This window comes from Gymnogyps californianus, chromosome 16, assembly GCF_018139145.2.
Source record: "Gymnogyps californianus isolate 813 chromosome 16, ASM1813914v2, whole genome shotgun sequence".
In the NCBI taxonomy this organism is placed as follows: domain Eukaryota; kingdom Metazoa; phylum Chordata; class Aves; order Accipitriformes; family Cathartidae; genus Gymnogyps; species Gymnogyps californianus.
Window position 1 is genome coordinate 5,490,279 of NC_059486.1, and position 26,681 is coordinate 5,516,959.

Consider the following 26,681-nt stretch of genomic DNA (forward strand, 5'->3'; position numbering starts at 1 on the left):
CACTACATATTACAACCACAGTTGGACCAATGTCTTTGATGGGCTCCTTCAAGGTGCAAAAGTGGTCCTGCAGACAGATGCTTTTAATATCTTCAGAAGCTCGGTGCTGTGTTGTGAGGCAAAAATAGAAACACTGGCTAAAGCATAGGCAAGGCTGGTACAGTTGCATACTTTTCATTGTGAACAGAAAGCCACGGAGATGCTATTAGGGATCAGGATGGGTAATGAAAACTACTTCCCTGGAGCTGCACTGCAGTAGGATACTCAGTGGTTGCGGAGTACGCAAAACAGCTGTTGAATATAGATAATAACAATACATGTGGTATTCTCAGCTACTAGTGTATATTGAAATTTTGTTTTGTATGATTCGGGTGATGCAGGAGGAGGTGTTCAGGAAGTGCAGAATGAATACAATTTACAGCCTAGCAACTATGAATTTATAGCTGAAATAAATATTTGAACTCTTAAATTTTTTTCCAAATTACAATTTCAGCTGTGCCATTTCCATTTAAGTATATAACACATCCTCTAAAGATTTTCCAACATTTTTCATAATAAGCTAGTTAATAAATACACTTGCTACATTATGTTACAGGGTTATCTGTGACTTTAAACCTTTATTGAGAATGGCTTAATTACAAATAAAAATATATTTATGTATAAAATCCCTGCATGTAAAATACCCCTTCCTTTGCTATTGACATTATGAAGGAAACAAAGTGACAAAACATTTTCAGAATGAGTATTTGGATAGACAATCTTGTAATGGGAAATAAAGTTTCAGAAAATGCAGATGTTCTGAATGCTTGCACAGTGAGCTGCTTTTTAATCTGAATTTGTGTCATATAAATACTCAGTCTTTTCACTTAGCTTTTGTTTCTTCCTTGTGTTTTCATCTCTCATAGCTATGTTCCATTTGGCGGCTATAAGAGATCCTGTTGCAATAGTAGAGCTTTCCTTTTGTCTGTATTAGCTTAAACAGCTTTGTTTATCTTTCAGTTTTGTTGAAGTATTTAAACCCTGGGTACCAAACCTTTAACAGTCAATATTGTTACACCTATCTGTGCACTTCAGAACACTCAGCATGCCCTTAAGTTCATGTTTTATGTATAAGCTCAAGATTCACATTTGGATAACTGAACCAGTAAGAGGCTAAACATCAATTACAACCCTTTTGTAAGAATTGTTTTTATTTAGCTAACCAAGCCTGCTCTGGAATAAATCCTGTGGCAGTTTAATGGTATTGAATGAAATACCTACCTGAAAATGCATGGGTTAAAGAAGTACTCTATCAACCTGTAGTTTACATACGTGTTAATTAGTAACATAGCTAATACAATCTCTCTAAATCAAACATCATGAATTTGGACTTGGACGTAAAAATTCCCAGATCAGAAGCCTTCTGGCGACTTACTTTGGAGGAGTCGGAAGGCATTATCTGTAATAGGTTTTGTACCTTTTTTCTGGGATTCTGCTGGTGGCACTAATGTACTGGTTCTAATGCTCACAAATCACATCTTAAGTTTTACTTATTTTGCAAGTGTAAGTGCCACAATGTATTCGAGCTTCACCAATGATAAGCAAAATTTGATACACTGAAAATTTCTTGTCACATACTTTTTGTTCAGAACTTTTTAAAGGCTACTGCATTTTAAATGTCTGTTACTATTTTTAGCCTTTGTACAAAAGAGTACTCTTGATTCTGCTAAGCATACTTATTGAACACTTTCCAGATACTTTTCAGTAAGTCAACAACTGATAAAAGAAAATGTTTTCTCTTAGAAAAATTTTTTACCATGCTGCAAGTAGATTCCTATTTATTATTTCCACCACTAAATAACAATGTCCTTTTACCGTTACTCCACGCAGTTCCAGAACTTGAACAGTTCTTTTCCTAAAACCATGCCAAAGGTGTGGGATCTCTGTCTTAAGTGCAGAATAAAATTTTGCTAGCTTTACATCAGTATTGATTTTTCTACCCACTTCAACGTAGGCAGGACTGGAGATCAAGACTTGTAGGAAATTGTGATGGATGAATCTGAAGAAGGTCGTTATTTCTTACACTTTACAGTGCTCCTCAGCAAAGTAATTAAACCCAGGTTATAGATGGAAAGATTATGAATGGGCTGCTAACAGTTTCACTTGATAATGTCCAAATACAGTAACTCCAACTTAATCCAAATACAGCTGTAGTATAAGAGCTAGAAAATCTGAGTTCCTGCCTTTTTACTTGTAGTGAAGAGACGTTTGTATTCCCTCTTTTCTTAATTGATTTCAGCTCTTCTTAGAAGGTCACTGAACTAATACCAATACCAAAATTTGGCTCAAATTATGATTCAGTATTTTAGTTACAATCCAGTATATGCTGTCACATATTTACAATTTACATACAAAATGTATACCATTAGTGTGGATGACCATTTTCTGTATTTGCTTAATAAGTTTAAAGTTTATATTTAGAATGGATTCTGCAGAAACTGGCACATGTGGGTGGCATAATGTTCAGAGGTTTTTGCAAAGAGCAATAAAGACTTCTAGGTACAAATAAAATATCTTCACTTAAACTTTTGGGGCAATACAGAGCTCTGAGCAGTCATCCTAGAGGATTTAGCCAAAAAAGACTGAGTTTGTAGTACAAGGGAACAATACCAATAACTACAATTCAAAATTTAATGCAGTGGCATAAATGCTAAATCTGTGTAAGGTGAATTTGGTACATGGGAAGTTTCCTTGAGTAAATGTGTTTCATTCCTACAATGCAGACAATACTGGTGAGCCAGCAAGGCATTTTTTTGTTAACTTAAACCACTTTTAAATAACATTTTTTTCCTTCCATAATACCCTGCTGAACCTCAAATCCCTAGATTTAGGATGAAGATCAGCCCTTGATGCTTTGACAGAGAGAGAAACAGGTATTTTCTATTTTTTTTTTTTCCTGGTTTTGTTTACCTAAACCTATGCATGTATTATCAAGTGTTAAAGTTCATAAATTTGGTGCTTTTTTCTCATGTGTTTAATTTGAAAATAAGCCCAAAGTGAACAGGCGCTGGGCCTGTATTTTAAAACTGCTGTCAAATGTGCAATGTTGAAAATGAGGGGAAAAAAAAAAACCAAACAAAAAACTGAGACATACATTGCAAAATCAGATTAAATCATCAGGGAAAAAAAGGTAAAGACAGCATTGCAATATAGTCCTATCAATGTCTATAAAGCCTCCCTTGTTTAAGATCCCACTGCAGTTCAGGAGCAAGGTCTCTGCAGGGGAAGTCCTGAGACAAACAGCCAGCTGCCATGCAGGCTGCACAGGAAAGGACCAGAAGTATCAGGTGTGGATGTCAGCTGTCTGTGTAGATGAACAGAATATCTTCATCAGTGCCGTAACTTGTCCTGGCTTCCTCAAAGTTACTGATGCTGGTGCAGCATGTTCCTGTTAAGGAGGAACAAAATGTTACTAAAAATTCAGAAGAATTTGCCTATGAAAGGCTCTTACACTGGGTCTAGTAGTGGCTCTATATAGTGGCTCTATTTGTATACTACTCTACAAAGAAAAGTAACTAGTATACAGACTAGACTTATCAGTTTAGGTTACAGCTTTACTTGCATCTTTTCACCTCAAAGGCAGTGCTCACTGAAGTAATGCTGTAAATAGGTACTAAATTGGCCATCCTGTTACATTCTGCACATAGGAACAGTGCAGCATCTCTCACTAATGCATCTGAAAGCCAAACAAGTTTGCTAGAATGCGTATCTCAATGCCTCAAGTAAATCACAGCACAAAATGCAGCACTAATTTAATTAGTGTGGCAAAACCCCTTCTGACAAACTGGTTAGTGATGCTTGAAATATATGGACACTATTAGGGGAAGTCCAGCTGTGGCTCTGTATTACAGACACGTTAGTCATGTGGTGGCTGAGAATCCACCCAAAAGAAACAGGCTACTCACGGTCAGCATAGGCAGGGTTGTTGTAGTAAATACTCCCTGAGGCTTTGTTGTAGCCACATAACACAATGAAATGGCCCTGGTAGTCAGGATTCCTGCAGAAGCACTTCTGTCCAATGGGGAGGAAGCAGCAGTATTTGACAGGACTTGAGCAAAGATCACACAATAGCAGGACTGCATTCACTAGGACGATGGCTACGTGACCTTGGGACAGGTGGTTTTGGATATCTTGAACAGTTACTGTGCTGCAGAAAAAAAAGTCAGACATGCTTATTAACAAGTTTAGGAAAGAGACTGGTATACAACAAAGTGTGTGATGATGAACAGTACTTGTGACATGCAGCTGGCATGGTTATTTTTATATCACAGGTACAGCTTTTTGCTGTTAAACCCTTCAAGCTTTGCTACAGACAAAGCCTGTGTCATTCAAGGCCTTTTGATCTCATTGCTGCTACTGAAATGCAGAGCAACAGCTCTGGATTCTGCAATAATATAAATGTAATCTCAGAACGCATCAGATGTCCCAGAGAAGGGTATTAAAGGAGCTGGCAACTCATTCAGTAACTTGAGAGACTTTTGTGGGGAAAATCATAAGTGAAGTATTCTCTCCTGCTCTTAGAAAAGCTTATCTCTGAAGCACCAAATCTTTATCGACTGAGTGGTTAAAGATTGTATCATCACTAACCAACTTAAGACGTGCCCAAATTTGCCTCTGTCACGCAGGAATGTGTTTCTCCCAGTTGCAATTTTGGACTACCTGATTCTCTTGAGGCTTTATTTCTATAGTACCTCCCACAGAGAATGAGTATTAACCAAACAACCCATAATCTCATCTGTTAAAAGCTGTCCTTCACTGAGGCAGATGGTGTATTCCATATGCATTAGAAACTCATCCCTTGGATACATTCCAGATGTCGGGGCTGTGTGCACTACCTGACTGAACTCATGTGCTTTTTAATCTTTTCCAGTGTCACTTCTCCTCTTTGATGCCCGAAGCTCAGTACTGCACAGGTAGATATGCCCTCTGTCCCTGCCTTGATCAAGGCCACGATCTTAAGATTGCTAAACCAAGATGGACTGACTGTCCCTTCTGTCCTGTCCCAGCTCTAGTTAAACAGATGGTGCCATACAGACTCCATCTATGTTAAAAAGGACACTTAACGATTCTGCTAAATGGAAATTGCATTGCAGCATTCAAATGCTGTTGTGGCTGCCCTGTGCCCTCTCTTCTTACTCCTAATCATTTACCCCACTTCGACAACAGAGATCCAAATCCAGCTTCCCTATAAAAAGGGATGCAGCTCAAGTTGAACACGGACACTTAGTTATTTCCCGTGTAGAATATCACTGTTGGTTGTGAAACAATTCTGCATTTTTTCCCCTTCTCCAGGGTTTGCAGTTAGTTCATAGAGGTTCCTTATTTCATCCTCCCCTTGGCAAAAGCTCATATGCTAGCTTTTTCTTTGAGCATCTGTGTAGGAACAGAGAGCTATAATGTTTGCATAGCTCTGGGAACAATGGGTTGTGTGCCCACGTAGCACTCTCCTTAATTCCAGCAACGGCCAATTAGAGTACTGTAGGCACTCCCTACTCAGTAATTTTAATGGATAATCAAATTCAAAACATAAACAATAGTCAGCTCCTGTCAGTATTTTCAAACCACTTATTCTGTGTCGTGACTATTTTTCCTCAAACTTCATTATTAACTCTTGATGTCCACTTTTTTTTTTTGAGACAGATATAGTAGAAAGACTGTAATTCACAAAAAAGGCTCAGGGCTTGATTTCAGTCTCTTTCACCAGTTTAGCTTGGTGACTCCAAGAAAACCATGGGACCCACAGAATCTCCAAAGAGAAGGGAAAGAAAACAATAACCTTACCACTTCTCCACCAGCACCTTGCAGGCTTTGGCTTGTGCAAAGAGCTGATTCACTCGATTCTCTTCTGTGTCAAAGTGCTTCCTGTAAAATGACTGTGGAGATAACAGAAGTTATGAACTGGAATGAATGGTATGGAATGGACTGGAACCTTAGGTAATCCATCACTTAAAATCCCTGCTAGCAAGGGCCTGCGTAAGTTGGAGATCTGGCTATGGGATAAGAGATCTCTCCCTTAGTTCACTGGTAACAGGATAAGGATTCCTGCTCTAAATCATAAGTTTAAATTCACTCCTGGTCAGTTATTGCTGTAATTTCCATCCAGTGGCTCTTCAGCTGCCTATGTGAAAGAAGCCTGTCTGGTTCATACTGGGCAGGAGCTTGCATTAGAAAAGCCATCACCACTATAGGCCCTCATTGGCCCCCTTGTTGGCAATCTTGAAGAGGCCAAGCTGTCCATGGACATGGAGGCTGAGTTCCCCTCTCACCTCTAGAGGTGGTTCTTCCAGGTCAGGGCTGAGGCGCGGTGGTGGGGAAAGTGTGGAAGCTAGCACTGCTGCTGCCCAGGCTGTACCTGTTCTGTAGATAGAGGGCTTCAGTCTCCAAGGTTGTCAGATAGGCTGGAACCTTTCATGAGCACTACATGAAAAGTTTTCTAAAAATTCATATTATGGAATCAAAGATGTAAAATATGTGGGACCGTATCTCTAGCCTCATCTTTGGAACTGATTCATGCCAGTTGGGGCAACAGGCAAATCTTGTCTACAGGAACTGTGGTTAATTGTCAGTAACACAGCAGAGCTTTTATAGCATGACACACAGGGCTTTTAAAACTGTCTACTGTCTCCCAGTAGATAGGAATACTAACCTGATTTTTGTAGCCCTTGTCCACTCCAAGTGTCTGGGTGCAAAATTTATGCTTAATACCAAAGTGCCGCATTAGGTAGGCCAGGTCAATAGTCCAGATACTCTTTGTTAACTGGAGTTCCTGGATGGCTTTCTGAAATTCATCATTGTCCAAATGATTCAGGTACCTATGGTATGAGGAAAGGCAGGGGAAGGGAAGCACAGATCTTAGGAGAAGCAAAATGTGTGCTGTTGCCCAAGCTTCCACATCACAGGACGTAAAAACTGAAACAATGGGCTTGGCTAAGAAATAACCAAAAAAACCCAACCCACAAAGGAGCCACAAATTTAAGGGAAGGGAGTAGGGAATATTTAACTGGATTTATTGCTGACTTTTTTTAATTGGAAATGTATGGGTATCTTGACTGTTTTATAGTGCTAGAAGTGTACAGGTGCTGTACAATAGGCAAGCTATACTTAGCAAGTATAGAACTCTGTCCTGAAGGGCTTACAGTCTAAATGTACAAGCATATTAGAGCAAACAGAGAAAGGAGTGTTAAAGACTAAAACTTGCTTCACACAATAGATGGATTTCAAAAGGAGGAACTGTAAAGGAAGTCAGTAAATACTCAAAGGAAGCTTGTCTTAGGCACTGATGGCACAAAAGGCAGTAAAGGGGAGATGAAGTCAGGAGGAAGCTTGGGACAGGTTACAAAGGGGTGGGGAGAGGCAGTTACAGAGAGTTCTGGAAGTCAGAAAACAAATGGAAGTAAATGGAAAAAAAAAAGGACTGGAATTGAGGATGCAGGGCAAACAAGGTCAGATCGGCAGGGTGAGAAGATTAATCTTGGAAGCTGAGTTTTGGGCGGACTGGAGTGGCAAAGAGGTAAAGGGGATAAAGAGGCAGAGGTTACAGTAGTCAAGATGGGAAATTACCAGCACACGGACTAACGTCTTGGCAGAAGGGATGGAGAGAAATGAAAATCTTCTGCTTCATATCTACTAAGTGGACATCTAAATAGGTATTTCTCCTGCACCTAAGCTCATGTTCCTCTGTGGAAGGAAAGAGGAGTTCAGCAGGACAGCTACTAGTTCAAAAAAAGAAAAACCAAAACCAAACCAAAAAAACCCAAAGGGCAATACAGTGCATTGTTTTGAAGTTGAAACTACTGGAACAAAAACACTCATCCCACAGATTGGGAGCTCAGCAGGACAGAGGTAGTATATACTCATAAACTGGGATACACCTACCCATCACTTGAAAACACAGAAAGGAATCAGGTGAACTGCTGTGCTACGTATCAGTTCTGAATTATAACAACAGCAAAGAGGGATAACTTTTTATCAGCTTATGCGCGCCAACCTGCAAAGTTCTTAGAGCTGATCAGGTATTTTGCATCTGTCAAAACAGTCAATTATTCAAAAGGGTCTGAAGTTCATCTTAGTTTTTTTCCCTTGCTGCTGCTGGAGAGCTGTGCCAGGCCCAAGCAGCAGTAATTCTCCAAGGGCACCTGGGACTGTGTGGTCTCATAAGACTAAGCTAAACTCACAGCTGCTTCAACACACCTCTTCTCCCTGGACGTTGCTTCCCGCTACCCCTCCCCATGGATGGGGTTTCCCACCCACTCAGACCAAGAGAGTCACTTACTGAAGCACCATCCTGGAGCAGGCCAGCCCACAGTCCCAGTGGTACAACTGCTGAATGACTGGCACTTTCAGCTGGATGCAGTCAACTGTAGTGAAAACAGCCCGTTGTGAGTAAAACACGAAAGATGTCAATCCATACAGGAATGTTTTTTCCATTCCATTGCCATGCCTCGGCATTAAAAGTCAGCTTGTCCTCAGCACTATAGTTGTGGAAACTTAGGAATGTTTTTTTACTTTATCTGATTGGCGAGTATTTTTTTTCTTTCTTAGGGGAATGTAGGTTTGGTATTTCTGTACAGTTAAGCATCTGGTTTAATCTCATCTTCCTTTATTGTTCCATACCTGGATCACTCTGCCGTATGGTCCACCCCCTTTTCCTTGGAAGTTTCATTTTATTCTTTTTCGTGGGGTGACATACCCGCCAGCCCCTAACTATGAAGCTGTATCCCCTCCTAAATAATAGTAGGTAAGGCACAGGTATTCATCCTTTCTCTTGTGTCTGAATGTATTTCTGTGCCACAAAAGGAGTTAAACCAAACTGAGAAAACAGACACAACCAAGATCTCTAGGCATTGATCTCTTACAAGCCCCACAGATTTGAGCCTTTTCTACAAATGTCTTTTTCCTCAGGGACTGTAATTTATGTGAGTAATTTTAGGTTAACAAAGCTCGCAAATGGCACCAGTTGGCCTTTTGTATTAATTCCCTCAATAACGCAACAAAGGGAGAGGGAAAAAGAACAATCTCTACCAAAAAGTCCCAGAATACAAGTAATGCCATCCCTCTGCCTCAGTTTTTATTTTTATAGGGTTGGCAATGTGGTGGTTTCAGTTTCACAAGCGCCCTTACCACTCGAAGGACCTGAAGTGTTGTGCCTGTTACTGCTACTTCAACGTCAATCAAAGTGAGTTAATCATAAAGGGCTCTTCTCAATAACCTTACCTTTGATCTAGAAAAGACCTTTGAAAAGTTTTGTTAACACAAGCTCAACTACATTTTAAAATGGGAATACAAATGCATTTGACATGGTGTGGACTGGTCTAGTTTGTAATCTTTTATTATTTTTAACAAAGCTATAGCCTACTGTAGGGACAAGCCAATACAGATATTCTGGACTCTTTCCAAATATTTTTTCATAGTTGTGCCACTGTTTAATCATGACTTTGAAGACTGTCATACCCATTGGTATATTCAATCTTTTTAATTAATCTAGATTAAGGTGCCCTTAAATATCCTAAAGAAAAAATGAAAACCCAATTCCCAGATTCTCCTCAAACCAGGATCTGTAAGTACTTTGTCGTCATTTTTTTTTTTGGCATGTTATGAGTCTGTCCCCTTTTTGTTACTACCCAGGGCCTCTGTCAAATCCCAAGATTAAGTGAAGAGATACATGTTGTCTACGTGAAAACTTCAAAGGGTAATAATTTTAATTTTCCTGGATGTTCAGCTTCCAGTCATCCTGTTTCCCAACTGTCGTGGTTCAACCCCAGCCAGCAATTAAGCACCACGCAGCTGCTTTCCCGGCTGTCCCCGCTGAAACCAGGACACCAACACACCCAGACTTATTCAGCGACGACTGTCAGCTGTCCTGAGATAAGACGCAAGCCAGTATATGCTGGGGCCGTAAGGAACACGGGAAGCACCTCTCCGGTTTGCCAGCTCCCCGGCGCAACGAACTTACAGACGGTGCCAGTACTTCCACATTGCTGCTGCTGGCGAAACCTGCAGCTTCGCGGCTCCGGGAGGGCGGAGGAGGCCGCCAGGGCCTCCGAAGGCGACGGCAAGAGCCGCCCGCTCCCCGCCGCGGGCAGGGCCGTGCCCAGGGCTCCCTCCCCCGGCCTGAGCCGGCGCCCAGCCCGTTCCGCCAGGGCGGACCCCGCCGCGGGGACCCCGCCGCGGAGACCCCGCAGCTCGGCCCCAACCCCGACCCCGCAGGCGGCGGGCTCCGCCCGGCACCCTGGCGCCCCGCGCTCCCCGGCGGCGAGCGGCGGCCGCCCGCAGAAGGAGGGCTGCGGGAGGCGGCGCGGGCCGGCCCCGCTGCCGCGGCGGGGCGCACTGACCTGGCGGCGGCTCCCCAGCCTCCCGGGGGCTCTTCATGGCGGCGGCGGGGCCTGCCGCCCGCTCACTGCCGGCCCCGCCGAGCCGGCCCGCGCGGCGGCGCGGCCCAGGGGCCCGGCATGCCTCGGCGCGGCGCTGGCTCCTCCCGGCCCCGGGGGCGGAGGCTGCGGGGGGCCGGGCCCCGGGGCGCCTGCCCCGCGCCGTCGCCGCGGTGTGGGCGGCGGCGGTCGGGTGTGTCGGTGGGCAGGGGCATGACAGGGCGGGAGGGGGACGCGGGACCGAGGGCCGGGGCGCGACCTGAGGCGGGCGGGCAAGCGCGGGGCGCGCCGGTAGCCAGCCCTGCCCCGGGGGCGGGCCACCGCCGGCGGGACGGGGCTGCGGCGGAACCGTGGTGCCGAAGCAACGCGGCCCGGCGGCCCCGGGGGTGCGGGCGGGAAGGGGCGGTGCCGGCCCCGCCTTCCGGTTCTGCCGCGCGGTGCACGGCGGGAAGCTGGAGGAGGCCATTAAGGGGTGAGCGCGAGCGCGGGCCCGGGCCGAGGCGGTTGGCGGGCGGTGAGTGGCGGCGGAGCCGGCCCCGAGCGGGGTTCCCCGGTGTCCCGCGTGTCCGCGGGAGCGGCAGGGCCCACCTCGCTCTCCGGGCGCTGTGGGGAAGCATCCCAGCTGTGCCGCATCCCCTGGGGCCTGTGGGCTCGTTCGGGCGCCCGGGCCTGAGGGGGTGAAGCCGCGGTGGGGCGGCCGCCGGCCTGCGCAGGCCTCGGGGGCTCTGCTCGGGTTCTCGGGGGTGGGCCTCCCCGCCGGGCCGGGGCCCTTCTCTGCCCCTGGGGCAGGGCTGAGGCTGGGGGCCTTCAAGTGAAGGAGGGTAGTGCGGGGTGCTTACCAGGGCTGTGGTGTGTGCGTGTGGTGTGGGCTGGGCTCCCTCGTCGTAGAGCCTGTTGCTTAGGTGATGTGGTCTGCGAGTGTGGCTGTGCTACCCACAGGTCCAGCTTAGCTCGTCGGTGGTCAGGTTGGCTGTACTGTTACGGGATGCACCTGGGGCTATTTCCATTTGAGGTGCACCTGGCTATACAAGTGGTCTGTTATCTGGTATTTACAAGTGAATTTCCTAGGTCAGAAGAGACCTGGAAAAGACTTACTTCTGCTGATCTTTTAAGTCTTTTCTTCCCATGGGCATCTTTCTAGAGAAGTTTTATTAATGCTTTGTCAAAGCATATGGTGTTTTTGGGCAAGAAAGAAAATCAGTGCTTTACACTGGGAAAGATTGTAGATTGTGTAGGTAAAATCTAGTCTACAACTTTCTTTGTAATTATGTCCTTTGTTTTTTTTCTTGTCTCAGGTGTAGAGCCACAGCACTGCAAACATGTCGATTGGAGTGCCAATTAAAGTCCTGCACGAGGCTGAAGGCCATATTGTGACATGTGAGACCAATACAGGAGAAGTTTACAGAGGCAAACTTATTGAAGCTGAAGATAACATGAATTGTCAGGTATACCTGCTTCAGAAAGATGGAGGGAAGGCTATCTGATCTGTGCCTGGAAAAACTGATAGCTAGCTTATTGGCAGCTTGATTAAAAGACTGTTGCTTTTAGTGTTAGGATAAAGAAAACCGTACTGCTGCATGTACACTGTTTTACCTTAGTGACATGGATACAGGATTACTGAGCACTCCAAAGAGGCCAGAGCTTATTCTTTCCGGTTTTGGAGTCAAACTGGACATTCCTGTCAATAATGTCGGGGTTCTTAAGATTCTGTTCTGTGAACAATGTTTCTGCTGGAGTTCTTTCTTTAAAGCCACTGAGCGTAAGAATAAACAAACCTTGATTTAAGAAATTGAAGCTTTTTTTTAATGCATGTTACTTTAGTCATCCCAAGAGAGCTTAATTTTGGTTGGCTTTAGGCAAGTCATTGTTGAAATCAAAATGCTTCCCTAATAGTTAGGACTAGAACAGCTTTATTAAAACTGATTCAATATGAGAAAACAAAACTAGCAAAGCTGATAAAACTAATTCGCAAATTGGGGAAAAAGCAAAAGTCCTGGGCCTGCTTGAATAGTAGCAGGCTTAGGATTATGTTTAAATGGTCCTGGATGCCCTGTGTCACAACTCCAGTTGAGAAAACAGTGTGCTTGGAAAGTCTTTGGCTTTCGTACTTGAATCCTGGCTGTATATTCTGCAGGCAAGAGAAGCAGGAATACAGAACTGCGTTCGAGGGCTCTGTGAGCACTGACTGATCTTTACTTTCCAGATGTCCAACATAACGGTGACATACAGAGATGGACGAGTGGCACAGCTTGAACAGGTGTACATCAGAGGTAGCAAGATACGGTTTCTCATTTTACCAGATATGTTGAAGAACGCTCCTATGCTAAAGAGCATGAAGAATAAAAACCAGGGTTCTGGAGCTGGGCGAGGAAAAGCAGCTATTCTCAAAGCTCAAGGTGTGTACAATTTGTGTGTTCCCCCTCATCCCCCCGTCCCTCCCCTCCTTTTGCTGTAGAAGAACTGGAAAACTGTCATCTCTGTCGCTGAGGAAATGTAAGCTGTAAGAAACTGAAAGATTACTTGTTCATACATTGTTTTTCTGTATATTTCATCTTATGGTGGGAGTCAAGACTCAAACTGCCCAATTACCTGAATGTGTAATACTGATGCTACAATAATTTAGATATCATGAGTAGTCTTGTTAAACAGAGGCTTTATATAAAACTTCGTCTTCTGTTTTCCAGTGATTGTGGCCACTAGCTGTTTGGAATACTTAGGGAAGGATTCATCTGTTCTTGTTAAGCTTTTGTAGAAAAACGAATTCAGATATTAAGGTGGTACTTAAACTACTGGGAAGCTGTAATTATTAGCCATTCTGTAGTTCACTCTCACTTGTACCTTTCTCAGGGGAACAGCCTAGTTATAACAAGGTTGAGTAATAATCATGGGCTGCAGAGTCCTTGGTTAACTTTAGCAAATGCAGTAAGGTTACATGAGGGAGTAACATCTGCTGAAATGTACTGAGTTCTGTTGCAAAACCTTGGAAGAGCGTGGGGTTTTAAATCTCTTGGGCTATACAAATTTGTGTGTCAGCTTAGAAGGAACACAAAGTGTATGAATATTCACTGCATCTGTTCCAAGTAGCAGTTAGTTCTGGTTCTTCTTACAGAAAACTTTTTGCTGTTATATCACTTTCTGAACTTCATAGGATAGCCTTGTTTCCTTGCTTCCGAGCAAGAGGCTTTGAGTGTTGTTTTGCTTGTCAGTTGTTGAGATAAATATGCAGTTATGTCAAATTCATGTCATCCCTGATGTTTTCTTTCTTCAGTGGCTGCAAGAGGAAGAGGCCGTGGTATGGGCCGTGGCAACATCTTCCAGAAGCGAAGATAATTTTGGTCTTGAACAACATGGGTTTTTTTATTAGGGGGTATTAACTTGACTACATGTACATTGGTATCAGTTTTGTTTAATAAATGTTTCTCGCAAAAACTTGTCTGCTCTTACGTGACAGGACTTCTCTTGGGCAAATACATTGTAGGTTGATCTCAAACTTAAAACAGCTTTGTCTGGAAAATAGTGGACTTTATATCTAGATTTAACTACTTTGTGTGATGCATTGACTTTTAAAGATCATCATGTTTCCTTTTTCTTGTTTAGTCCTGTTGTCATTCATTCTCTAAAGAATTAGAAGGCATTCTTGATGAAGAATTTTTAAATAGTACGTTTTAAAGTCATATTAGCAGCTGCATTTATGGAAGATACAGCAAAACAGAGGCAGCTTACTGAGAAGCAAAGCACTATGTTCTTTTGCTTTATATGGACCTACAATAGATAGAGGTCCATCTTCAGATCTGTATATTGAGTTTGTATTCTTGCATTTTTATTTTTCTCTTTGGATACAGGGAGAATTTTTCATTAGAAAAACACAACTTTGATAGCGTGAGTCTACATTTGCAGTGAAAAATTCTGTTCTAACTCTCTTAGTTTTTCTCTCTGTCTGGGAAAAGAAGGCAGAATATAAAATGGGCATTTCCAAGGATAAACTCGAAATGTTTTGTAAATTTGAAAGGTAGTGCAGGTGTATGTATGGGGAAAGTCTTATAAATGGTTACCCATTAAATACAACTCAATACAAATGCTAATCTTTTGAACAAAACTTAGGATCAACTTCAGCTTTTCGTCTTAACATCTATACACAGTCATATAGATCATGAGCTGATCTGCAGGAAGCCAAATGTAGTTGTAACTTTAGTTTATTTTGCTACAAGTATAGTGTGGTTGTTCTTATTGACTCAAATGGTAGAAATGTTTAAATGTAACACTTCTGTACCTAGTCACATACTTGCATACAATCAATTATCACTCTGTACATGTACAAAGTAGCTAGTCTTGCTTTCTGCTCTGATGCTGCGCAGACTCTCCCTTGCGTGCAGACATGAAAGTTGAACTGATGTATTAATTTGTTGAATTGTCTGTAAATAAAGCTGTATTTGGTCTCGCATCACTAGAAAAACCCTGCTATGTGTTCTTCTGGTAGTAATGATCCTAAATATTTGCATTAGAAACCTCCTTAAAATGTGTTTAAGATATGCTTGAGCTTAACTATAAAAACATTGTAGTGTCATCTTATGTCTAGACTGAGAAACTTGTCCGAAAGATAAGACAGTTTTCACAAAGCCCTGCTTCAAAACATGGCATGTGAGTCATGTTCATATAGCAGTAATGCTTTCCCGAAGACAGTATTTCCAACTTAAAATGAGCAATTTGGGGCTTTAGTAATTATATTAAACACTTCCTTGTGGAAATGTGTGATTCTTCAACAGTCACTCAGAATCGTGATGGATACCAGTTGATCAGGTCATTTCCCTCTGAGAGTGTATCTGCATAACATACAGGCAAGTAGAACTGCACTGGTCTGTATGCAAACTACAACCTTTCTAATTGCTAGTAGTAACAGCTGTTTGTACTGTTTGGAATTCTTTAATAATCAGTTTGGTTCTAGCTCTTACTGTGGGAGAGAAGACATTTTCACAGAATTTCCTTCCAATGCTTAAGTAAAGGCTTCTGAATGTCACAAGATTGTTTTGAGAAAGACCATCTTAAAATCAACATGAAGCTAAAGTCCATTTTGAGCCTTTATACTAGATGCCCACTGAGACTGACACTTTTTAACACACAAAGGAGAAAAGAATTCAATCCTGTTGCTGTACCGTGAGCTTCATGGTAAGAATTGAACTGTCTGCTTCTAGTATCCCATGCTAATGCCTGGGATCTCTGGAAATGAGTTGGTAGGTAAGAATAGATATTTCTGTTGACACCAGAATTTTGACAGAAACTAACTTTGCTTGTTGCTATATGGTGGTATACAAGATGTCCAATTCCCTAGTAGGTATTTGAAACAGATGTCTTTTATTTGCAGTCTGCTAACTGTGTTTTATTGCTTTTAATACATCAGGCTTGTGATTGTGTTGCTAATCAAGTCGGAATTTTTGCACAATGGAATTAGACTACCATCAACAGGCAGAACAGGAATGGCATGATACCTGATTACTTTCTGTATAACTTGAGTGAAGTATCTGCTGCAGGATTTCATAGAATGCTTCTTCAGCAGCTAGAACTGCCTTCTAGGCAGTTCCAAAGCGAACACCTAATAGGAACCTGAGATGGATTACTGCAACAATTAATTGCCATAAATATAAACTAGTATAGGATGGAGTGTGTGAGTGTTGAAGGATGGCAAGCTGTTCTGCTTAAAGGGTGTCATCCGGGCGGTGGCTAATGTACAGTGAGTGACAAAGGAAGTTACCGTTACCCTGTTAGTAACAGGAGAGACAAGAGGCATACTCACATTTTGGACGAAGAGAAATCACTTTGCCAGAACTCTTTTGGGTCTGGCTTCTACTGGGTCTCTATTGTAACCTCTTGAGGAAACTAATGGTGAGGATTGCCACATCTTTTTTTGCCGGGACTATGCGGTGCTTCCCAGCCCTGAAAGCTCTGCTTCCTTTGTCTGTAAAGCCTCCAAAAAGAGCTATTAATATGTGGAAAAAGAAGTAAGCCACAGATGGGGGACTTGACTAAAAGTATTTTTTGGAAGAGATTTGACATTTTGGCAAGGCTGCAAATCTGGCCCATTGGCTTTGCGTCTCACTGTTTCCTTTTAACTGTTGAATAGCATGTAGCCTTTTCTGAAGATTAGATGCTAGCTTCTTTTGCAGTGGGCAGGGAGAAATGGCACCACATTGTGACCGCAGACAGCTACTGGAATGGCAAAGGCTTTGAAACACCAAGGGGAACCCTAAAGAGTATAATGGTTAAATGCTGTTTAAGCAAATTAAAGCTGCCTGGTAGTAGCAGGTTTGTTGCGGATTGTTTCCGCTAATGATGATTGGCTTACCTTTTCTATTGTTTTTTAAAGTTCCTATTCCTCCTTCCTGTGCAGTGCCAAGCTTCTGTTCTCTCCACTGAGATCTCCTCTCTTCTCTGAAACAATTGATGTAGCATTCAGCAGCACTGAGGGCAGGGGGACAACCAAGAATGTCAGAAAGAAACAATAACCCTCCCCAGCAGGTTTAACTGATAGAACGAACTCTGCAGTATATGTGCTTTAAGAAGTTCCTACCCCTTCTGATGTTTCTCACCCTCTATTTGTGACTGTCCACTGAGTGCACAGCAATGAAACTTTTTTAAAAACTTTTTTTTCCAACCAGTGTTGCCTTAGCTTTTAAGCTTTCTTTAAAACATGCAACATCTCTAATCCACATCAGCTTTGAAGAAGATACTGGATTTTGCATAAACGAAAAGCTTTGTGCTGTGAATTCAGGTTGAGGTTGAGTCTAGGATGAACTGTTTACCCTCTTCAGAAAGATATTGTGAATTAGTGTTGAAAAGTTTGAAGTTTCACATTGGTAGGAATTTAAGCCCCAGCCAAGACAAACATATGACTTAGCAATTTCTGACTAGACTAACTGATGTGCTAGTTTGTTACAGGCTGCTTTGAAGATTCTATGTGCGATGTGTGTATTATCCTTACTTAGTGTGCTAAATCAAAATTTTCTTCTAACGAATGATGTCTCATCCACTAGATGGCTCTGTCGGTAAGAGAATGAAATACAAGAAACCAGAACACTCTGGAAGGAAAAAATGCAAGAAATGTGACTTTGCTACAAAATCCATAAACTCAGTGCTATTACAAACTCTAGCATGAAAATACTCAGCTTATTTTCTTTCCTCTTCAGTGTTCCCAGAGTGCTGGCTTCATACGCACCCAGGTGACTCCAGCTGTTGCTTGATGCTGTGTGTTTCCCCGGTACTTGGCTAATTGGGCATGTGCACTTAGGTAGGTCGTGCAGATTCCTCGAGTTCAGCAACTTAAGTGATTGTTTCTCTGAGACAGAGGATACTATGGATAGATACAGCTGTCTGTTTTTAACATCTGCCCTTATTCGTCACCCTTTTTTTTGTCATAGATTGTAACATTTATTTTCATTCTTTGCCATTGCTTTGTGTGTGGGCTTGTAAACCTCTTTCCTGTTCAGTGGGTTCAGGGCTCACCGTAGCTTCCTGCTTTTGACAGAGAGAGACAAGCTGCTGGCCTGAAGCTTTGACATGAACTTGCCCCTTTGATAGAATCAGTGTAGATGCCTTTGAAGTACTCATGTGGGACACAGAAGCTACACTGCAGCCATGCAAAATGATGTATGGAGAAGCGCAGGCAGAAATTCACCCAGTCTTCCTAAGTCGAAACCGAGGTTGTGCTGTGGTACAAAAACAGAGGGGAGACCCTGATAACAGCAGAGAAAAGTTAAATGGTTGCAGAAGGTATCACTTGAAAAAATGGCTTTGCACGGAACTGTAGGACTGTTCCTCACTGACCAGATGCTTTCATCCCATACATGTGCAGTACTCTCCAGGTGTGTCTAACTTATATTTGATCCTAAAGCTGTACTTCAGTTCATTTTCCAAGGGTGCTCCGCAAAACATCAGTCTGTGAGGTATTGTGTTATGACTGAGAGAAGCTGGGAAGGGATGCTGTGTAGATGAGATAAGTGGCAAGCTATGGTGTCTCTTTTCCGAGTGTAATTACATGCCACACTGTAAAAGCCCTGTTCTCCAGGGTAACAGAACTTGGTTTATACCAACTCTTAAAATGGCGGGAGAGGCAGCAGCCTCTTAATCTCTGCCAGTGAAAGGCAGAAGTAAAGGGACATGGCCCCTAGATCTCCCATGCCCTCCAGAAAACCTCTTCTAGAAGGGCAGAATGGAGTGGAAAATGTGAATTTCTGGTGCTGGTGGTCAGGATAACTGTCCAGTCTGTATCTCTTTGCTATTTAAGCTTCACAGTGAGCTTTCCTTTAAAGTAGAGATGTCCTATTTCCTCTTGCCAGTAAAATGTGAGCAAGGATGGAAGGCTGACATCCCAGTGGAGTAATGATTTGGTAAGGTAGCAAAGGGTAGAATTCTGAGGTCTACAAGAAAGTGTCAATGATTTGGTTGCTTGTTTCTCAGCCATGGGTCAAAATGGAGGAAGGGTTCTCCCAGGGTTCTTTGATGTTTCCATCCTGACAGAGGCAAAAATTTAGATCTGGACTTGTGCCTTGTTGCAGCTAAGCTGATTTCAGACAACAAGACCTGGTCTTCCTCCTCTCACATTAAATAAAGCTAACTTTATGGGACCCTCCTGCCTTCCGTGTTTCTTTGGGAGGAAATACGGATACACCACGTTTAAAGCATGGTCCAGAATAGCCTTGAAACAAATGCTGATATGGGCAGTGTGCTGCACATTACTTTGCAAGTAAGATGATACTGTTCTCCACCTCCTCATCCGCTCAGGGACAGATCACGCCTGCAGACAGAAGAGCTGCCATACGACTACAGTATGCTGGTGCTTGAAGTAGCCAAAGCAGTGCTTTTCTGGAAGTACTTTCCCAGATCAAGTTGCATTTTAACTGCTTCAGGTGTCCTGTTGTTGCCTGGTCCTGTAATAATAGTTCTTGATAGTGTCAAGAGTACTTTGGAGGTAATGAATAAGGAAGTGCCACCCTCCTCTGCTCATGCTAACTGTTCCTCAAAGACTAGGGTGTGGGATTATTTAACTCTGTGTGGAAGCTGACATTAGTGTGCAGTATTACCAGTAGGTTCAGGGTGTTTTTACTCCACCTGATTCAGACATTTAATGAGAAAAGTATTTTGGTTTTGTGTGTGAGTTGGTTGTTCCTGGTAGACAGGCTATTATTCCTGGCACAGGACCAGTCATTGCATAAGCAAGTATTGTGCAGCCCTCTGCTGCTCAGCAGAGACTATCAGAGTCTATGAAAAGTGGAGATTTTCCAGCATCATTAATTCAGGGGAGAATGTTGAAGCCCTGGCAAAGAAACAGATTGTATCCAGAAGATGTGTAGTTATGCTGGGAGAAATTAAAAGAACGGCAGAAAAACACTATTATTGTTCTTTTGTTTAGTGAACTGCTTGCAGCGAACATTTCATTTATTCTTCATTTTCCCTTGCCTGGGGACTTAAAATCTGTTGCCTGGTTGGGTGTTTGCCCTATTTCCAGCTCAGTGGAGAGATGCTAGTACATCTACTCCAGAGCAAACCACTGCTTGTTGTGAGGCAAAACTCCTCACATTTTGTCCCACAGTGCCTAAAATGTTAACAGGTAGTGGGACAGAGCACTCAGCAGGAATATCAACAGCACTGGGCTGGTGATGCAGAGGGAAGGCAATGGGAATGCCTGGATTTGCAGGGAGATGGTGTGTTACATGGAACTGTCCCTTTAGCTTGTTCATGGCTCCATGCTGTAAAGTGCCTGACTGCTGCTTTCGTGTGCTTTTCTTTACAAAACTGTTACAAGGTATAAAGACATTGTCACCTCGCATTTCACAAAGGGAAATCGAGACCAAGCCATGAAGAGGTTCAGACCAGAATTTGAAGATAGATTTGGGCCCACAACTTCTGCTGAAACCAATGAGCTAGGCACCTAAGTACTTTTCAATACTTATCCTTAAGTGACTGGCCTAACAGTGTCCCTGGAGCTCAGGGACAAAGTCTCCAGAGGCCCCGTGAGTGCTCTAACTGCTGGATCATCCCAGAAGTGATGGTCTCTAAGCATTACCTCCTGCATCAGTCTCCTGTTGAACAGTAAGCCACTTTGTGGTGGCTTACTGGAGTGGATACTTCTTAGGATATTCAGGCTGCTTTGCTGGAAGTCCCTCTGTGGCATCTGGAAAAGTGCAGTTTTGTTGTTTCTGTTACAGCTGTTTTGTACCCTCTTTTCTGATTTCTCTGCTCTCCTGCAACAAACATCAATCCTCCTTGTTAGGCAATTCCAGTAAGGCCTGCTCAATCTGTGCTACCTTGATTTATTTTCATCCTCCTTTCTTAATTCTTCCCTTAATTTCATCCTTAAAGGACATGGACTGATGTTCCCTTCTGGAGAATAAGAGAACGTTACCTGTAAGTTTGTAACAGCTGCAGGTGCGATCCTGCTGTGGATTCCTGTGCTTCTGGTAAACACGTTTACTCACTATAGGTAAAAGTGAAAAATGGCTTTATGGAGAAGCACTTTCAGGGAAAGACATGACACTTTGAATCTGGAGAAGAGGTTACAGTCTCTGCCTCTGTTCTGGAGGTTTATAGGTAAGTTGCTTGACAAGACAGTCATACTACTTTCCTTGCAAGGATATGGCAAACATAAATCACTGATCAAATGATCTTGGTTACTGTGGTAAGAACACCTTGCAAATCACTCTGCCTAGGTGCAACCAAAGATGATTAGAGGATTAGGCTTATTTACAATCCTCCTTTCAGGAGACTTGGTTCTGTTTTCAGGGTAGAAGCCTCTCCACCCCACTTGGCAGAAGAGAACAGACCTCTGCAACACAAATGTGCATTGGCTTTGTATTCCAATTTTGAATGTGTTGAGTGCAATTTATGTCTATAAATAACAAAGATATTTGTTGTCTAAAAGTAGGAGCTGTCAAGGTTGTTGCGGGTTTTTTGTCTCCTTTTGGGGGAGAGGGGATGAGTTTTTGAGGAGGTTGGCAGTATTTAGCCCGCATTAGAGACACAAGTCAGGCCACAACTGTTATGAGCCCACAGCCTCGAAGAGGTTTTGGAGCACTGCAGCTGATGGCCCTCAGCAGACATGCTGTGAAGCTGAGAATGTGATAATGCATAGACCCATGTAGTGGCATTTTAGGTTGCTTATTGATATCTTTACAGTATTCTAAAATCTCAAGTAAACTGCAGGGTGAATAGTGGGTTTTTTTCCCTGACACAATACCCAGCTGAGAAACAGAACTGAAGTGTGGAGATTTTTACTCTTCTATAACAAAAAAGGTGTTGCTGTTTGTTGTTCCACAATTGAATGAGCTCCTTTCTGCATGAGTCTCATGTGTCTCTGGAACAGCTCCACAGCAAGCCTTTTTTTTGCAAAGCTCAGTCATTAACCAATATTGTTCCTCTTTGAAGAACATTATATAAAAGTGCACATCAGAGACATCTTCAGAACTAGACAGGAGTGCGTCATTTTGCCTGCAGTTTTGTTCACCTCTTGCTCTTGAGGGCAGTTTGGATACAGCAGTAGGGAGTGCTGTGGTTTGGGAAAGGAGTGAATGCACATAGAGGAAATGTTGCTTCTTCCTTTTCTCTGGGCATTTGTTAGGATGTGCTGTCTTTGTTTTGTCTTTTCACTACAACCTTTTTTTTCCAGTTAATGAGCCAAATTTGACATCGAGAAAGTGGATGAAGCTCTAGGGAACTCATTAGAGGTTTTTCGTGTCAGAATTTGACTCCAAATACATGAAGCCTAATCCTAAACCTAGGCAGAGACTTATACTATGGGATGTGCTGAAGCCTCTGGCTAGAGACTGTTGGGAGGGTCCAAGTAGCAGCCCTCACTTTACCTCTGCAGCCCCATTTGAGCCTTGCTTTTAGTGTGTGTTTCAACTATCTCTTTTTGGAACATGATCCTATCCTTAGGCTGAAACTAATGCTATGGGACACACTGATCCCCTAGTCTAAGGATTACACTGGGGATAATTCTAGTAGCAGCCTTAGCTTTACTTTAGCACCCTGATCCCCAATCCTGCTTTACATCTTGGCTGTCTCTCTCTGAACCCCAACCCCAGTGATGGCTCAAGTTGCTTTACCGAGTAGGGGTCTCTCCGAACAGGCGCAGGGCACCCACCCAGCCACTCTCTCGCTCCCCTGATCAACAGGGCAGGGAGAGAATATAAGATTAAAATGCTCTTGTGTCAAGATAGAGACAGGGAGATCACTTACCAGTTACTGTCATGGACAAAACAGACTTGACTTGGGGAAAATTAATTTATTGCCAGTTAAAATAAGTTTGGCTAGTGAGAAACAAAGACAAATTAAAACAACACCTTCCCACTCCTGCCTTCTTCCCGGGCTCAGTTTCACTCCTTCATCACCAACTCCTCTACCTCCCCTCCCCACATGGTGCAGGGGGGATGGGGAATGGGGGGCGTTCTGGTCAGTGTATAACAGGTTGCCTCTGCCGCTCCTTCCTCGTCATGCTGATCCCCTGCTCCAGCGTGGAGCCTTCCCACGGGTCGCTGTTCCTTCAGGGCTGTCCCCCAGCTCCACCGTGGTCACCCCACAGGTTACAGAGGACTCTGCTCTGGTGCCTGGAGCACCTCTTCCTCCTCCTCCTCCTCCTCCTCCTCCTCCGGCCTTGGCATTGCAGGGCTGTTTCTCACACTTTTTTTCCTCACCCCGCGATGCTGTGTGGCGTTTTGCCCTTTCTTAAATATGTTTTCCCAGAGGTGCCACCAGCTTCGGAGCTGGGCTCAGCTGTGCCCAGCGGTGGGGCCGTTGCGGAACCGGCTGGAACCGGCTGTGCCCAGCAGAGGCAGCCTCGACCTCTCCTCACAGAAGCCCCTGCAGCGCCAGCGCCTGGGCAGGAGCACCCAGTGCAGTGCAAGCAGGACGTACTTCAACAAGGTGTTCTGGTGGATACATCCTGCTGTCCCCGCTTGTAGAAGACGAGTGACTGCCCAGCTCCAGAGCAAAATGTCTTCTCTCCTATGGGACAGCTGAGGTTAGTGGTTAGGGGTTGCATTTTTCCGGCTTGGCTTAATTTCTGCTTAGTGAGGGACAGCAGGAACAGCAGGTAGGAGCCAGGCATTGCCTGCCTTCCTCCTGCTTTAAAGAGGGTCCTTCTGCACGTTACCACAAGGGAGTCTGAAAACAGACTCGGTCTGTTACTTGGTCTGTTGCTCTGTCTTAACATTACGGTCTTCTGAAAACAGCCAAAGTCTGGAAAGTCAGTGAGTGCCGCCAATGTAAAGCCAACTCAGTGAGCTAATAATATTGCTAAGGGACAGAAACAACACAGGCATTAGCAATGCAAAAACTGAGGTGATGCTGCTGCGTTTTCTGCTCCAGACCTTTCAGTTCAGAAGGTGACAAAATGGCCTATCACGCCTGTTGTCCTCCTGCTGTTAGCAGTGGGGAAGCAGGAGGCTTGGGGGCTGCCAGCGACAGGCTTGCAGAGGCACAGGGCAGTTCTCTCTAAAATACTCATATTCATACTGGAGCTGAGGGATGGGCCAGTCCAGGGCTGAGACCCAGACGAGGGGACCTTACAGCTGGAGACCCTCTGGACTGTTGCCTCTGAGTATCTGGTTGCATGTCAAAGCTGTTCCTTTGGCGTCCTCCATTTCGCTCTCTTTCAATTGCAGTTTCTGAAAAACTAAAACCCAAAAAAACTGTTGGTAAAATGAGCAGTTTAGTTCTGACTTACTCAGTTATTCAGTTGCAGCAGAGTTCAGACAAAGGTGCACACGTCAAACTGTTGGCTCTGCAAACCAAAAGATTTCAGGGGATCAAGAACAAAGCTCCGCTCAGAAGTCTGACATGGAGACCCAAAGGCAGCTGCTGCTGCTAGTCTGGGAAAGTGCCTTTTTCCAGTTTTCTGTGCCATGTTTGTGCTTGATGAGACCCCATGTGTTTCAGGGGAGTTACACAGGTTGAATAAGGCCCATGTAGTTGTTCGATAGCTTTCCAAATGCTTCCCATCATTGTATCCAACCTTGGGCAGATTGCCTCAAAAATGGACTGGGAGGAATAATCCTCCCAGAAGTGGAGGAACTGGCTGATCAGTAAGCAGCAAAGTATCTATGCTTCACCCTTGCGATACGCCCTGCATGCAAGCTGAATAAACCTGATGCTGTAGAAAGAAACATCAGTGTTTTTGTGGTTCACTTGCTTTTGGGGCCAGTTTGGATGCAGCAGGGGGAGTGCTGGGCTTTGGGAAAAGGAGTAAATGCACGTGGAAGAAAAGCTGACTTTCCTCTTCACTCTTCTCCTGGGGAGGAGTTACTGTGTGGTTATTGTGTTTTGTGGCTGTTCTGGTTTTGAATCGGCATCACTGAACTGGAATACTATCAAATTGGAAAGGAACCGAAGAGATTCATAATCGAGTACTTAGTGTCTCAAAGTAGATCAAGATGCGGTCATGGCTTCCTAGAGCGCTGGCCTCAGCTAAGAGTGTTCCGGTCTATTTTGTTTTGTGAACTACCTCTTGGCAGCCTTAAACCAGCTATTGCATCTATTTCAAGAGCATTCATTTAATGCCAGTAAACTGCAAAACAGATTCTCTTGTCCATTGATAATCGTCCCCAACTGCTCAGAGCTGGGGTGGCTGGGCTTTCTGCCAACTGCCCTTGAAGGCTGTTATACCTGCTGCACTGTCAAGATAGTGTAGTGATGAGTTTGTATTGAGATACACCATTGCCTCCGCTGAGCCGTGAAACAAATGTGATCAGGTTGTGGACAGAGTGATCTCTAAAGGCAAATGTTTAATCCTCTCGTTTGCTTTCTTAAGATGAAACAATTTATATTTTGGCATCTTTGTCAGCAGCTGTCCACTAAGGAGCCTGTCAGCCTGCCCCAAACAGTGCAAACTCCTTTATCTTCCAAGTGCTTGTGATGAGGAGTGAGCTATAAGTTGAAAAAAAGAGCCTTGGCAGTGCAGAAGAGAAAGGCCTTGACAGGTTTTGAAGTGTGTGAAATAAAAATAGATCGGACAAGCCTGTGCTTCCAGCTGCTTTTTGCATCCTTACCTCAACAAAATGATTACCAGTTATTTAGACAGAGTCACAGGAATGAGGGAGGCTTGTGGTGGCCTCAGAGATAGGCATATTGCTACCTGGAGCATGCTAAGATGGTTACCCTGGGTTTTGTGGTCAGAGACTGGGGTAAAATACAGGACGGAGGAGCGAGGAAGATGTTGTTCAGTTAGGTAGGAAAGGAACAAGTGCATTTCTGTTTGAGTAACTGAAAAGGTCTGGCCTGTTCCTTCTTCCCTCTGCTATCTGGCACCAATGGCCTCATTACCTGCAGTGCTGCTCACCATCCCCACGTGTGCACCTCCCTGTGGCTGGGCTTTGTGGGCTGGCTCTGCTAGAGCTCTCTGCTGCCTGCCTGACCCCATGCAGAGCCCCAGGTGACAGTGTTTACCAGCATTTTCAAGTGAGATGCTGCAGGTGGCCCTGGGAGAAGAGGGTGTGCTGTGCCAGGTAGGAAACTGCCTGCTGTGAGGGGTGCTGGGTAGGAAGCTGCTGTAGGTACAGATTGGTGGAGATGGGAGTTCACTGTCTTATGCCCTGCCACTATGTGACTGTAGATCTGAAAAGGGACCAAGCAACCCCAGGAGGAGGAGGGTTTTCTGGGGGGTATTTTATAAAGCCTGGGAAAAATAAGATGGTAGGGAGGCGTGGCATGGCTTTGCACCCAATGACCTCTCCTTCCAGAAGACTACTTTTGAAAGGTGTGCTTAAATGTCTCACTTTGAGATCTGTTGTGAGACTGATCACCTGGTGGGAGGTCGGGGTGGGGAAGGGGCTGTGATACTACCCTGTGCAGCTGCAGCTTCCTCTCTGCTACATGACATAGGTCCCATTGCAGGCTGATCATCTGCATCCTACACAGAGAGGGAGGGAGGGAGGCTGGGAAACTGCAAATGACAGAGATAGCCTGGTGTATGAGTCTTGATACTGAGGTGTGTGCGCTACTTTAAGTAGCTGAGGTTACAGCCCTGCACCAGCAAGTATGGTACTGAGGAGAGTATTCAGTATGACAGGGATCCATCCCTCCTGCTGTGTTATCTAGCAGGAGACAGAGGCTCACTGCAGGGCAGGCATCCCCTGACTTAGTAGCATAAAAAAGCTGGTCCATCTTGGGTATCAGTGAGGAGACCTGACTTAGCAGCTCATCTCTTTAATCCCCTTTGAGAGCCCTGAGCTTTCTCATTCAGTGCAAGGAAAGGCTCATTTGGGTTGTGTCATCCTCTCTGGTTTGTGAACT

General features: G+C 44.1%; 3 protein-coding genes and 1 non-coding gene across 6 annotated transcripts in view; 3 read left to right on the forward strand and 1 right to left on the reverse strand.

The window, feature by feature from the left end:
* GGT1 (gamma-glutamyltransferase 1) overlaps window positions 1–26,681 on the forward strand; it is a 129,297-nt gene that overhangs the window by 36,415 nt on the left and 66,201 nt on the right. The window lies entirely within an intron of this gene.
* GUCD1 (guanylyl cyclase domain containing 1) lies at window positions 585–10,440 on the reverse strand. Of its 2 annotated transcripts, none has more exons than XM_050906963.1 (6): window positions 10,371–10,440; window positions 8,312–8,396; window positions 6,686–6,851; window positions 5,821–5,912; window positions 3,945–4,186; window positions 585–3,427 (listed from the first exon to the last, which is right to left on the reverse strand). In XM_050906963.1, the coding sequence occupies exons 1-6, from the start codon at window positions 10,405–10,407 to the stop codon at window positions 3,336–3,338; spliced, it is 714 nt and encodes a 237-aa protein (XP_050762920.1). In that variant the 5' UTR covers window positions 10,408–10,440; the 3' UTR covers window positions 585–3,335. The 2 variants fall into 2 exon arrangements, with proteins under 2 accessions (XP_050762920.1, XP_050762921.1); XM_050906964.1 differs by having other exon boundaries at window positions 585–3,430.
* Window positions 10,862–14,860, forward strand: SNRPD3 (small nuclear ribonucleoprotein D3 polypeptide). Of its 2 annotated transcripts, none has more exons than XM_050906965.1 (4): window positions 10,862–10,878; window positions 11,702–11,851; window positions 12,610–12,802; window positions 13,675–14,860. In XM_050906965.1, the coding sequence occupies exons 2-4, from the start codon at window positions 11,726–11,728 to the stop codon at window positions 13,734–13,736; spliced, it is 381 nt and encodes a 126-aa protein (XP_050762922.1). In that variant the 5' UTR covers window positions 10,862–10,878; window positions 11,702–11,725; the 3' UTR covers window positions 13,737–14,860. The 2 variants fall into 2 exon arrangements, with proteins under 2 accessions (XP_050762922.1, XP_050762923.1); XM_050906966.1 differs by lacking the exon at window positions 10,862–10,878 and adding an exon at window positions 10,900–10,920.
* On the forward strand, window positions 13,628–13,754 carry LOC127023107 (small nucleolar RNA SNORA5). The gene has a single exon (XR_007767405.1). It is a non-coding gene; the product is annotated as a small nucleolar RNA SNORA5 (small nucleolar RNA).